At 43.2% G+C, this 15109-nt stretch overlaps 1 protein-coding gene across 1 annotated transcript in view; it reads left to right on the forward strand.

The window, feature by feature from the left end:
- The window catches only part of LOC132015180 (contactin-associated protein-like 3), an 88628-nt gene that overhangs the window by 65834 nt on the left and 7685 nt on the right, over positions 1-15109 (forward strand). Inside the window, exons 5-9 of the mRNA XM_059395806.1 lie at positions 3894-4097; positions 4821-5005; positions 6082-6225; positions 9439-9700; positions 14849-14995. Of these exons, the coding sequence (XP_059251789.1) occupies positions 3894-4097; positions 4821-5005; positions 6082-6225; positions 9439-9700; positions 14849-14995 (942 nt within the window). The remainder of the gene's footprint in view (positions 1-3893; positions 4098-4820; positions 5006-6081; positions 6226-9438; positions 9701-14848; positions 14996-15109) is intronic.

Genomic DNA, 15109 nt, shown 5'->3' on the forward strand with positions numbered 1-15109 from the left:
GCTTTCTCCTCCTCTGGAATTCTGCTGCTCTTCTTGGTATTGAAACCGTACTCCTTGGTAGGTGAACTTGGTCTTGTCTGGATTTCTTGTTGAAGCATCCCTCTTAACTTTTACAAGGAGTCTCGTCAAAAATGTGTTTGTACGTAATTCAATTAATTAAATAATTGGGGTACTTGAGATGGAGGTCCACTTATTATGAATCAAAGTGGGAGCCAGTAGTTTTGTCCATTGCAAGAATGCAGAACCTTCATTCCAAAATGGAAAATGTGATATGATGCTTCATTGAAAATTCAAAGTGTTTTTCCAATTTATATGGTTTTATTTTATAATTTGGTTTTATTAACTGGGGCTATATTTTGATGGCTATCACCAGCATGGGCATGAAGGTGAGGGAACCTCTCCTACAGATGGGCTGTCCCCCATCCGTGCTTGGAGAGCTAGCCCCTGCAAACTCACTGAGCTAAGTCTTCTCTGTCCCACAATACAATGTTTTGGTTTAATTAAAAAATATATCTATTGCTTTGGGGCACCAGGGAAGCTCAGTGGGTTAAGCCTCTGACTTCAGCTCACTTCATGATCCCAGGGTTCTGGGATCAAGCCCCACATCGAGCTCTCTGCTCAGTGGGGAGCCTGCTTCCTCCTCTCTCTCTGCCTGCCTCTCTGTCTTCTTGTGATCTCTGTCTGTCAAATAAATACAATCTTTGAAAAAAATATATTGTCTTTAAAAATGGTGTATGAGTGACACATGTTTAAAAATGTCATGTTATGTTTAGTGATGTGTCCATTTATTTTCAGATATTCAGAATGACTCATGAACCTTTGTAAGTGAACAACATTCTTTAGGATTGATTCTCTTTGACGAGGCCTGAAACTGAGTTTCCAGTCCACACATTCCCATTGTAAGTAATCTTTGTGACATCTTTGTGTCATCTTTGTGACAGATTGCACTCTTACTTATCACATGGACTTCACATTTATCATGAGGGGGCTTCTTGATCAACAGTATAGCCCATTGTTGGCTGTTTTTGGGTGCCTATCGGTAAATTCCGTGTGACACATGCCATATGATGGGTAAGGTCTTACCCTCTTTCTTTCCAGACACTTCCCCAGAGAAGACCTCCCCCATGCTCCACTTCCTCCTTCCTGACTGTGAGCTTCCTTGTCTCTAGTTTCCTAAGCAGACCACAGTAAGACGAGTCTATTCCTGGTGAAATGTGTTCTTTTCATGATAGCTGGAGTGAGAAGGTGAGGGGATCACTGTCAGCTCTGGGAAGGCCAAGCCATGTCTGTCCTCTTGTGTTTCATCCCAGCACCTCATGGGTGTTACACCCCTGTTAAATGAAAAGAAAGTGTACTTGTGGGAACAAATGGAAATTAAGTCAGGGCAGTGTGGGTGTAGGGGAGGAAGGGAATATGGGGGGAAATGGCCTTTTAATGACAAAACTGTATTTTCCAAAGCCAAATCACTGCCAAGGCAGGGTCTGAAGCTACGGAAGATGGTCCGTATAAAACCAGTCTTCTGTGATATTCCACAGGAGCCATAATATTTACCTATTTTTTTACTTCATAAATATAGATTCATGAAAGACCACAAACAAAGTGTATTGAATTATGCAACAGGCAGATCAACAAAAAATAATTAAATTTGTGATTTCCCATCTAAAATAGGGTTTTAATACTTAAATTGAAGAAGGATTGCCACATGTCCTGCAGTGAGCTGGTTCTTATCACAGCCACCTGTAAGCAGTCAGGAATCTGGCTCAGAAAGGATCACTGGCTAATGTTGCTGAATGTAGGATGACAGGCTCTGTAAAGGGCCAGACAGCACACATTTTAGGTCTGTGGGCACCTGTGTTCTCTGCTACAATTCTTCATTTTTTTTTTTTTAACGGACCTTTAAAAATTAGCTCATGGGGCCATACAGGCTGCAGAGTGATGTGGGTCATTTCAGATGAAGAGAAAGAAGCCTCACATTCCAGACTTCTGAAAGAAATTCCTCATTTTTATCTGTGCTGTTTTAACTCCTCTCCACTGAGCTTACGTTTGTTACCATTTAAGATTTTAATGAAACCACCAGGACTACTACAAGATATGTTGTTTGAAGTGATTTTGTTTTACTCCATTGATGACATCTCTAGATTATAACTCAGTCCCCTTCTAGGATTAGAGAACCTGTCAAAACACATGTTAAATGTGCCTTGTAAGATAGAATATGATGATTAGCTTGTGGTTGATTGTTCTAGGTACAAGTGTTAGGGATCTCACTGGAGAGGAAACGAAAACATTACAACAAAAGGATTTTCAGCCCATTCTTTTGTGTATCTATAAATCCAGTAAATTTTTCACTACTCCATTTTGCCTGAGGGGAATGTTCCAAGAAATATAATCTAGGTTCTGTAGAGCAGTGTTTCTCATATGCAGTTACCAGACCAGCGGCATCGACATCGTCAACATCACTAGGGGACACGTTAGAAAAGCAGACTCTCAGGTCCCACCCCAGGCCAGCAGAGTTGCAGTTCTGGGATGGGGCCAGATCTGTGCTCACCCAAAACGCGAGGACAATTCATTCAAATTTGACAAAGGGATATATTTAACTATGCAATGGAGAGTAATTGCTTGTTTCCATGATTTTTAGACACACTGCTGTGTTTACATATTTTCTACCATGTATGGGAACTGGAATCAAACTCCTGAATTTTCAAAAGGTGGCTGCATGAAATAAAGGATTCCTTAGAGTTGTGAATTTAAGGGGTTTACTGTAAGCATTTTAGTTTGTCAGAATGAAATGTAGATCCTAGTTTACATTGGCCCTAGGCTTTTGTGAAGTTAAATAAACCCAATGTCGTATCATTGTCTCAGAAGACATCAGCTTCCTGTTTCTTTGTCTTCCTTCTGCACCTTCATTTTTTGCACACACACATTTGAAAAAACCTCTTTTTCAAATATTTGAGTGCAGCGTACACACAATGTTACATTAGCATCAGGTGTACAACATGGTGATTTAACGATTTTACGGGTTGTCCGATGTTTACCACCAGCGTGCGTGGCTGCCGCACATCCCCGTGCAACTCGATCAGAATATCGTTGACTAATTTCCTGGCCATACCTTTCACACCATGACTTATTCACTCACTCCATGACTGGAAGCCCAAACTTGCCGCTCCACATCACCCACTTTACCCATCCCCCACCCCACCCCTTTTATAGCCACCAGTTTGTTCTCTGCATTTATAGGTCTGGTTCTGCTTTCTGTTTGTTTATTCATTTCTTTTGTTTTTAGATTCCACGTATGAGTAAAATCATACGGTTTTTTACTTTTTAAGGACAGTAACATCTTGTCTTTTCACTTGTGAAAAATGAGAAATACAAGAGATTCTTCTGGGTAGTATGAATCCCTTTGTATGTCTCCTGTTCTGTCTTTGGTTGCTTTGACCAGTGTTCTTTTTACATTTATGACAAAATATAACTTTTTCAATAAATAGAATGCAAGTGACCTTGATAGTGGGAAAAATAAGACTATCAGAGTGCTGAGGGACAATGGCAACTTCGTGGCCATGATGTGCCACTGTGGGGAGTGACTTCAACTGTTTTACCAATCTTTGTTGTCTACAGGATGAGAAGTGGCCAGTATAAAGGCAGAAGCAATTGGACTTCGTCAGCAGAAGTATTTCTAGTTGATATATGTTAGGGAAAATGTCAGAAAAGGCAAAGTGTAGAGGTTAGGGATCTCAACTATGGGTATTGGGGTGGATGGGCAGCACCGTTTTTTCCCCTCTGCACTAAACAGACTGGAGATATATTATGTTTCCGTGTGTTTGTGTCAATTTGCTCAATTCAGTGCATGAGTAAAGATGTATTATACTTAGATTATTTTCTAATTTCTCCCGCTATAGAATCCGAGATGGTTAACTTTGATGGGAAAAGCTTCTTGCTATACACGTTTAATCAGAAATCCATGAGTCCAGCAAAAGATGTTATTTCTTTGAAATTTAAAACCAGGCAGACTGACAGGATTCTACTCCACAGAGAAGGACAAAACGGCAAACATGTCACCCTGCAGTTAGTTAGAGGAAAGCTCATCTTATTGCTTAATTCAGGTAAAAAGTTCCCAGTGGGTGTTTTCAAAAATATACCTCTTTAGATGGAAGTATCTTTTTATGCTTAGTTTTTCACAGTTAAGTAGCTAATTTATCCTGAAACCAGAACACTTTCAAGAAAGAAAGAAGACCCTAGAAATAATTACTCTGGAGCAAGAGGCATGAAACAGAATGGTCTGGGCAAATGGAAGCATGGTTGCTCCACAGTTGAGGTGTACTATAGAGAACACCCATGTATCCTGAATGTACTTTACTGTAACAAGTTTTATAGCTCGATTAGCATGTAAGACCATTTGTGCATGTTCAGTAAACATCCTGATAATATTGTAAAGACAAGGGGTGGATCCCTGAAACTGTGAGGTGGTGCTCTCTGTAAGGTTCTCAGGAGCCATGAGGCCATGTGCTTCATGAGGTTCTTGGAAGAAGATACTTCCAAGAAAACCAAAAATGCAATAATTAACAATAATAAACACAAGAAAGGTAGAAGAAATCATTCCTGAGTGAGAGAAGGTTGTACATGAGGCTGAGGTAAAGGCAGTTGACCAGTTCTCCGGATAGAAGTGTGCAAGGAAAGTGACTGGGGGACGTGTTGACCTCCCACAGGGTAGCCTGGTACTGAGTTGGCCTCGCATAGGGCAGCCACGGTACTGAGTTGGCCTCCCACACAGCAGCCATGGTACTGGGTTGGATGGGGTGGTTCATTTGCTTCGCCTGTCCTTGTAGGCCATGCTAACCTGCCCTCCTCTGATGCCCATGCGACCCTCACCCTGGGCAGCCTGCTGGATGACGAGCACTGGCATTCTGTCCTTATCGAGCTTGGAAACACCCATGTCCACTTCACCGTGGACAGGCACAGTCAGCATTTCCAGGCCGAGGGCAAGTGCGACTACTTGGATCTTGATTATAAGGTATGAACATTTCTTTTCAAGTATTACAGATTTTGTTATTTAAACGCAGCATAACCTTTTAAGAAAATATCTCTACACAGAGAAATTCCAATTGCTAGTAATTTGGAATTCTGGTGAAACGTTTCTCACGGGTGATGTCAGCCCAGAGAGAGACCCACGTGCATTGTTGAGATGTTTTATCACTCATAGGTGTGAGTTCTCCCCTGGGAGGAAGTAGTTGTTGAATTCGGAAAGTGTGTGGATGAAGAGCTATCAGTATGACAGGTGGCACAGTAAAATACATGTGTCCAGATGGCTTTCCATGTTACCTCTGGTGTTAGCTGTGACCCATTCCTTAGGCGATCTCTGTGTTTTAGAGAAATTGTAAACAGAATTAACAATCCAGGGTGCTTGGAGAAGTAAGCACCTTACATTCCAACCTGCTTTTTCAAGGAACAAGAGAGCCATGGTCAGGCAAATCAAAGTACTGTTTCTAGGGACATTTAAAGGCTTAACGCATCCCTGGCATGTTGCCCGCACGTATCTAACTGGCACTGGAGAACACCTTTTGTTCTGCCAGTTCTGCTCAGCACATTTATCAGAGCAAAGGGGATTATTTCAACATTCATTTAGTGTAAGTGGCCTCAGCCAAGGAGGCCAGCTGCAGAGCCTGGTCATGAATGAGATTATCGATGCCTTCATTATTCTAACCCATCAGCAGTATTCTGGCAAAGACTTGGAGCCTGAAGCTGGGTTCTAGGAAGGTTTGTAAAGTAGAATGTTATCATGGTTAGCCACCTTGTCACCCAGATCAAGAGTGACTGTGGAAATGAACAAACAACATTCCCCATCAGCTGAAGTAACATAGCCCTTTGAGTAGCAAATTGTGAGAAGGGGTATTTAACTTACTTATCTAAATTTAATAAAGAAAGAATTGGTATATCTATGTCTAAAAATTCACCTGAAATTAACATGTTAATGTTAAAATAATGCCAGATAGATTGGAGGCAATTATCCTATAACTGCTGAGAATACGTGTTTTAGGCAATCAGAAAATCATTAAACAATATTACTTATGTCATTTTTTTCTTTCTAAGATCAGCTTTGGGGGGATTCCTGGACACGGAAAATCAGTGGCATTCCCACAAAAAGACTTTTATGGTTGCTTTGAAAATCTCTACTACAATGGAGTGGATCTCATTGATTTGTCCAAGAAACACACACCGCAGATCCTCGTCATGGTAAGAGAGCTACACGCGAGGTCCACGGAGCAGGGAACTGCAGCTTGTCTGATGGACCCAGTCTAGAATGTACCTCTTCTGAAGGCAGGGAAAGTGCCAATCACGTACACCTTTTAGTTTGTATTTGACTTAATTCACTAAGTATTAACTTGATTTTTTAATTTAACTTTTTAAAATTTTAGTTCTAGTCACTCACATACAGTGTAGTATGAGCTTCCGGTGTGCAGTTCAGGGATTCAGCAATTCCCTGCACCACCTGGGCTCCTCACAAGTGCCCTCCTCTATCCCCATCACAGGCTTCTTAATTTTTACAGGTGTGTGGAAACAGATGCACACTTTCACAAATGTGTCATGGTGCATCTGAATAAAGACTTTTTGGGGAAGGGTCTCTGTTGGGATTGATTTCCTCTTGCTCCTTTTTCCTGTTACTGAACTCCTAGCTCAGTGTCTGTCACTTGCTCAAAAGGCCAGTACTCGAGAGATGAATTTGGATTGGAAAGGAATTTGAGCTTAATTTAATTTGAGGCCAGGAACTTGGGGAGAAGGTGGACTCTTGTGCAGAAGCCAACTGCTGGGTTTCTACCCGGGCCAGTGATTTGCAGAGGGGTTAGGAGTGGGTTGGTGAAGGGTGGGAGTGGTCTGCTGCGTCTCTCCATCCCGGGCAGACTCCATGGTTGTGCCGGCCACAAACCCCATCTTCGTGCTCAGGGTCTATGCCTCGGGGGTCTGATGCCTGTTTGCTGATGTTCATGGGCACCCCATTTTTCTGCAAAGGGAGGCCAAGGCCCACAGATACACAAAGGGAGGTTAGTAAAATCAGTCCTGTGACCTAAGAAAGAAAAAGATTTGCCAGAAAACTTGCTTGACTCTTCAGAAGGTGGTGTGGCATCGAACAGGCGACTGGGCACATTTGGGACCTTCTCACCCCAAGGCCAGGGGTCTGTCTGCTGTGGATCTGGGGACTTAGGTCAGCGAGTAAGGAGCATGTTATCTCAAAGCAGGTGGACCCCTCAGATGGGTTGGACTGTTGTCAGGCTTCCGTCCCTCCACGCGGCTGCAGGCCGTCCCCTGGACTAGCGTGTTCCTGAGCTAGTGTCTGTCCTTCCACATTTGGTTCCTTAGAACCAATTCCTCTACAATCAGTGCACCCATCTTTGTGAATATTGATGCCTCCATATCGAGCGTCGTTTATAGAAATGGGATTGTTTTATGTGACCTTTTCTCCATCTCCATTTTCCAACTCAGTGAAAACTGTGGGAATGCTTTTTTTTTTTTAAAGGTTTATTTTATAGAGAGAGCATGAGGGAGAGAAAGAGAGAGGCCCTCTCAAGCAGACCCCCTACTGAGCTCGGAGCCCTACATGGGACTCAATCCCAGGACCCTGAGACCATGACCTGAGCTGAAATCAAGAGTCGGTCACTCAGCTGACTGAGCCACCCAGGTGCCCCAATTTACAAGAGAGTTTTAAGGTTGATAGATCTCCCTATGTCATTCATGATCCAAATGTTTTCTCAGATTAACCAATTTTCTATGAAATATAAGATCATGTTATAATATAATTATATATCATATATCATATCTTTTATATTAAATGTTATGGGCCATGTTGAGTATATAAATGCCTTTATTGGTACATAGCCAATGTCTCAGTGTATTTTTTGAATAGCTTTGTAGTATTTGTTCCTGCTTTGAAATACTTCTGAAACCCTAAACTCTAGATACAGTCTCAAGGATTTTCCTGTAAAAAGTTTTAAGGTAGTTTCATTTACTTATTTACTTTAAAATTGAAAAAAAAAAAGTCTTCTACTTTCTGGGCTTTACTCTGTGCAGATCAGTAGTTATTTTAGGTCTTGCGGGTTCCCATTTGTGCCTGAGCTGTTTAGTGATCAGACCCAACCTCTGCACACAGGCTTGAATCTTACCGCCCACCATGTACTGGCTGTACCTGTGGTCTCAGATCTTTCTGTGGGTCAGTCACTGGGCTCCACTGCTGTGTCTACTCCATACCAATGCTGTACTGACTTGATTACAGTGCTTTTATGGTATATATTTTTGAGAGGAAGGGCAATGTTTGGGCACATATTCCTCTGGAATTTATCAAAATTTATCTAAAATTTTTTAAAAGAATTTACTTGAGAGAGAGAGCACATGCAGGGGGGGAGAGAGGGAGAGGGAGAAGCAGACTCCCTACTGAGTCCTTTATCCCAGGACCTGAGGTGAAGGCAGAGGCTTAAAGCACTGAGCTCCCCAGGTGCCCCACTTAATTGGAGTTTTTTTTAAGAACTTAAGTTCCTTCCTCCCAAACACTATGATTAAAGGTAAGTTTGCTCCTGGAGCAGTAGATATAATTTAAAGCTCAAAGGTGTGTTTTTTAGTAAAATAGAATGAAATAAAAACAACAGGTGGGCGCCTGGGTGGCTCAGTGGGGTAAGCCGCTGCCTTCGGCTCAGGTCATGATCTCAGGATCCTGGGATCGAGTCCCGCATCGGGCTCTCTGCTCAGCAGGGAGCCTGCTTCCCTCTCTCTCTCTGCCTGCCTCTCCATCTACTTGTGATTTCTCTCTGTCAAATAAATAAATAAAATCTTAAAAACAAAACAACAACAACAAAAAAAAAACAGGCACCTGGCAGGTTAGAGGTCAGGCTGGGGAGAGTGTGCTGATTGACACGGCCCATGGGATCCTCTAAGAGGCAGGTAGCCTGCTCAGGCCGGCCATACCCCTGCCTCAGACGGGCCGAAGCTCATGGCCTGCCTGAGCCAGATGTTTGAGTCCCCTGAGTAATGGGTGTGTAAGCATTTACACAGCCAAGCGGAGTGCAGGAAGGTTCCTGGAGCTGCTATCTGTGGTGCTGGGCTTCATGCCACATGTAAAAAGCCAGTGCCTTGAGGTATAAGAAATCTGTCTCCTCTGTTGTGTCCTGTACCCAGCGCAAGGCCTGGGAAAGACATGTCTCAAGTTTCCTTTGCCAATGCCCAGAAATAGAGGAGACAGAACTGCCCTGAAAGCCTCAGAAAGAGGTTTGCCCAGCCAGGGCAGTGTCACAGTTTGAGGGACCTGTCAGGTAAATCTGGATTGCAGCTGGATGGGGAAGCCTAGTTCTTAAGTCCTCAATTGCTGGAAGGTTGATAGGAAACTGCACCTCTTGGAAAGCTCGCTGCTCATGAAAGCATCCCTTCTGCCCCTTCCTAAAACTTTTTCCACTGTATTTACAGGGAAATGTGTCCTTCTCATGCTCACACCCACAAATTGTGCCCGTGACTTTTCTGAGCTCCAGGAGTTACTTGGCTCTGCCGGGCACCATCGGAGAGGACAAGGTGTCGGTCGCTTTCCAATTCCGAACGTGGAACAGGGCAGGGCTGCTGCTGACCACTCAATTCCCACACGGGCCAGTGGCTCTCGTCCTCGTTCTTAATGATGGAAAACTCAGGCTGAGTCTCTTCCAGCCGGAACACCCGTCGAGGGACATCACAGCAGGTAATAGGCATTTGTTGTGACTGCACTGTCCTTCTGTCACCTCTGCACTGAATGAACGACTGAATCAGTAAGATACTCATAATCCTTCTAGAGGGAATTAGAGTTCACTTACCTTTGAACTAGATACCTCCAGGCTGTTGGTGTGTGAGTCAGTGTAAGCCGAAGTTAGCTGCAGATCACATATACCTCTCAAAAAGTTTAAAAAATAACCTTGCTATCAACTGATGATGTGGAGTTGGCAGTCCACTTGAAACACTGGAGAACAGTATCCTAAGTTGGAGTCCTGCGAAAAGAGGTTCCTTATACCATATTTTGAGCCTATACACACACCAGTCATATTTGAAGTTACGATTTTTCCTGGATTTTCTGTTCATTTGGGAATCCCTGTTTTGGATAAGGCTTCTTATAACTGGGTGAATGTTCTTCTCGGTTTCCAAGAAGGACCCACGTTTCTAAACTCCCTTCCAGGGTTGTGTTATCCTCAGAGTCTGGGGACTCTTTTGCGTTAGAGTGCTGGTGAAAATGTAAAGCCAGGTAGGTGTCATTCCACGAGTGTTGACTACAGAAGGAGCACTTTGCCTGACCCAGATTACCAGGTCAGGATGGAAAGCCAGGAATGAAACGTAGCTCTTTGTTTCTCTTTATAAATGAAAGAAAAAATCTGACCAATGGCGTAAGGAGTTTCCTTGTGGACCTCTGCAGATGGGCACAACCAAGTCAGAATTTGGAAATTGCTTCACTCTTGGTTTGTGTAGATTTACAAGCTGTGTGTCTTATTAATGAAGAGATGGTGCTTTGCTGTTGCTTCACGTGAGTACACACCGTTCTCCCTTCCAACATACTGGGAGTAGTTATTTAACTTTTTTTGAAGGCTGGCACTGAAATATTATAGAAATATTTTATTGAATTGAATTTTTAAGTTTTCACTGGGTAACACATTAATTTTGGGAAGCAAACCAGAGGTGCATTTTTCTTGCTGCTTTTTAAAGAAGCATCTGAGGGGTGGGGCACCTGGGTGGCTCAGTGGGTTGAAGCCTCTGACTTGGCTCGGGTCGTGGTCCCAGGGTCCTGGGATTGAGCCCCACATACGGCTTTCTGCTCAGCAGGGAGTCTGCTTCCCCCTCTCTCTGCCTGCCTCTCTGTCTACTTGTGATCTCTGTCAAATAAATAAATAAAATCTTTAAAAAACAAATAAAGAGAAGCGTTTGAGTTTTTTTTTCCATTTTTTTTCTTTTTTCTTTCTTTCTTTTTTTTTTTTTTTTAACCTTTGAAATACAGGCTTGCCTCTGAGATACTCAGGTCTGGTTCCAGACCACCCCAGTACAACAAATACTGCAATAAAGTGAACAAAATGGATTTTTTTTTTGCTTCCCCATGCATATAAAAGTTATATCTGCAGTATACCATGGTCTTCTAAATGTGCAGGAGTTTTATGTCTGGAAAAACAATATATGTGCCTTAATTAAAAAAATACTCTATTGCTAAGAAATGGTGTCACATGAGCCTTCAGTGAGTTGTAATCACAGATCACAGATCAGCATCACAAATGTCACAGTGATAAAAAAGTCTGAAGGATCGTGACACAGAGACAGAGAATGAGCAGATGCTGTTGGAAAAATGTCCCCGAGAGACGCGGTCTGGGCAGCGGGCCACAAGCCTTCAGCTGGAGAAAGGCACGGTGTCTGCAAAGCACAGAAAGTGATCAAGAGGAGGCAGATGGTGACTGGTTTTCACTCCAACCCTTGGATGAAGTGTGAAAGCACCTACCAAACCAAGAACCAAAGTTTAAAGGCTGAATGAGTCGTAATCATGCCAAATGCCAGGAAAGGACACCCAGTTACCATTCATCATGCTTCCAGCTTTTGGGTCCTTTTTCCAAATAGTTACCTCACTGTGTTTGTGAAGGGATCTAGAAAGGTCCAGAGTGTACAATCTAGTGTCTGTGTGCTTGTGGAACTGGGCCAGCGGAGCATGGTGGGAACAGAAGGTCAGTGAGGGGAAGGGGAACATGCGTTCCCTTTCTGTAGGAAAATATACAGTCCACCCTTTCCCGAAGGGACTTGACTGCCCAGGGCAGTGTTCTCTGTGATCAGGTTGGACTTGACACAAGAGGGTGGGAGGGGTGTGTGAGAAGACTCGCCTCCCAGGTCCATTTCCAGACCCTCCTTTGTGCTGCTAGGCCTGATGGGTTCAAAAAGTGCCACCCATGTTCTCCCCAAGCCTCGGGTCCTCCTTGTTGGAGTGACACTAGTGTGACCAATGGTAGAAACAATGATGTTGAGCCTACAGACCATGAGCCCAGTGCCTGCTAGTCAGCTGTCACTCCAAAACCTTTAGTTCTCATTATTCCAGAACTAGTCCCGAGACCATCCCTGGCCGCCCAGACTGAAACCTTTGTGGAGTTGGGGGTGGGTGGGAGAATAAGCATCGTGTTCCCAGTAGCACAAATCTAAACGCCCCTGACCCTCCCTTCTCTATCCATCCTTTGACTGTAGTGCTGTCGGGGAGACAGGCCATCCTTCTGTCAGAAGTGGTAGAAGACACACAAAAGAAACACAAAGGGTGAGAATTATAATGGGGAGAAACAGAATGATCATAAGAGCAGGCATTTCACTTTTAAATGAGAATGCCGAATTTTATTAAAAACAGTCTTTTATTATAGAGGTAAATAGCATCTATTACCCATTCAAGGAGATATTCTGGAGTGTTTTCTGCAAGTTCTCCCAGGAAAAAAAAACTCTATGTCCTAAATAGATGGGTAAATGGAGGGGGCAGGGAGAGGACAGGAGGGAATTTTAACATCAGATTTTATTTATTTATTTGGCAGGCAGAGATCACAAGTAGGCAGAGAGGCAGGCTGGGGGTGGGTGGAAGCAGGCTCACCACTGAACAGAGAGCCCAATGTGGGGCTCAATCCCAGGACCCTGGGATCATGACCTGAGCCAAAGGCAGAGGCTTAACCCACTGAGCCACCCAGGTGCCCCATTAACATCAGATTTTAAGTGGATGTGGTTCTGTCCTGACAGATAGTTAGGTAAACTTTAAAATAAATACTGAATGACAAGAGTGGAAGGGACACTCCCAGATTCTTGTTTGTGGATTCCTTCAGCTCTAGGGCTGGAGGATTTCCTTTAGGACCAGTGTCATAATGTAGGTCTTGAGTATCTAACCGCAATCCTCTGGATTCTGTGTCAGCTTTCTCATCATTGCTCATGAACCTATCCTGTGTGGGGTCTTTGCAACAGTTTTGGATTCACAAATGTGACACAGAAAGTGAGAGATGGGTGTACACGGCAAAGAGCTAAAGTCCCTGAAAGGGAGTGCTGGGAAGTACCATCACTCCTATTTCACAGTCTGAGAGGAGCGGAGGCATCGTGATTTTTACAGTAGGGTCTATGACCTTCTGGGTCAGGCCAGAAACATATTTCCCATGCACATGGGTCTTGAATCCATGTCAACATCACTGATGAGAAATGAAGCCAAGACAAAAAAAGATGTATTTTCATTTTTAATTGCAGTATCATTGACATATTAACGAGCATTGGAGGGACATGGATTTACGGGGTTGATTGGGTTCCTTGGGCCAAACTCTGATACTAAATTAAATATGCCTGGTTAACTTTCCACCAGAAACATGGCCGTATTTTCTTTGGGGCTGATCCCCCATGAGCTAGAAAATAACTTCTGACCCTTGCAGGTTGACTTCCAAACTTAGAGGGCTCTAAGCAGTCAGCACCTTTCTCATTTGCAAGAGGTATAGGCTAAACTATCAGGACAGTTCCCCAAGACAATCAAATTAGAGTCAGGCAGGGTCATGCGCAAGCTTGGGCAAGACATCAAAGACATCAAAAGAGTCTCACTTTGTTGTTTTTCAATGAGCTGAAGTGTTTGTTTATGACCTGTTTCCCTGTTGGGCAAGACAATTTCTAAATATTCCAATTGTTCACTGTGCTCCTTCAGAGCAGCAGGTGTCTCTGGGGTCATGGCCTCCCTGTGGAGGGGAGGAGTCCCTTGCTTTTGAACGAATGACTCAATTTGGCCAGTGGAATATGGGCATGAAGGCAAACACAATTCCCTCATCCAAAGTTAATGTTAACATTTAAAAATATTACCTACTGGTTTTTGTCCATTTTTAGACAGTGATTGAGTATGCATACACACACACACACACACACACACTTTAATGTGATGCTTTCTAAACATTACATTTTGTTCAATGAATTTTCATGTTGTAGTAATACTTAAGTTGCTGATACATTTTTTCTAAAGAGTTACATCAATATATATGATATATTTTTCCAAATAGTCTACCAAGATTATATATAATAATAATATGTTATAGTAGGGACGAGATTTTATTTTTATAACAACAATTTTGGAAAATATTATCCTTCTGAACATCCTAAAATACTAATGAACTAGAAGACGGGGAAGTACGCCCTGTGCCAGGGGACTAGGATATTTGGTCATTTCAAGCTCATTCAGGATCCTGTTGTGTTAGTCTGTTAAAACCCTAGCACTGGGAGAAACTAAGATTGCGCTGTCCAAGGCAGAATGTTTAGACTGTCCACTCTTGATTCTTCCTCCCCCTCTCAATACAGCTTTCTTTCTTTTCTCTTTTTTTCTCCCTGTACTTTTCTGATTTAACCGAGCAATGAGAAAGTGAAACACAGCCATTGCTCTGTGCACATATGTCTTAATACTCTTAACTGATCACAGTAATTTTTGCTAGAATATAATTTGTGTTAGAATGTGACTGAGCAATCTATGACTGTGGGAGGTCAGAGGCAAGGGCCCTCTGGAACCACATATTTACTCAATGAGCCTCACTCCACAGGTAATCCCTTCCTCCTAGAGAAACATGACCAGGATACCACATGATCTCTTTGCCTGTTAAGAAACCCCCAAGCCCACATATGTCCCAAGCCTCTCCTTTTCTCTCTGAGAGGCCCAGCTGCCCTCTGTGGTCAGTCTCCATTGCCCAGCCAGCTAAATAACCTGGGGGGTTTCGGGTGAGTTCAAACATCAGGTGAAGTTTTGTAGGGTGTCTAAGATTGTGATTGTATTGTTTGTTTTCAAGCATGGCTCTGCGTACCTGCATCTATAGGGTTTTTTAGGAATTTCTTACCCAATTTTGTTTACTTCCAGGTGCCAGATTAAGTGATGGGCAGTGGCATTCAGTGTCCTTCTCGTTGAAAGAAAATCACCTGAGCGTGATGGTGGATGGTGAGGCAGCCTCTGTGTCTCACTCCCTGCGTGGGCAGATTGATTCAGGGGACACCTATTATTTGGGCGGTAAGTGAAAGGAACCAGCGGTGCTGGCAACCAAACCATCCTTGTCTTTCCAGCTCCTGCCTTCTGAGACAACTGGCAATTTTAAATGAAGGTTAATAGTGAAGAGTGAGGTTT

The sequence above is a fragment of the Mustela nigripes genome, chromosome 4, assembly GCF_022355385.1.
Source record: "Mustela nigripes isolate SB6536 chromosome 4, MUSNIG.SB6536, whole genome shotgun sequence".
Lineage (NCBI taxonomy): Eukaryota > Metazoa > Chordata > Mammalia > Carnivora > Mustelidae > Mustela > Mustela nigripes.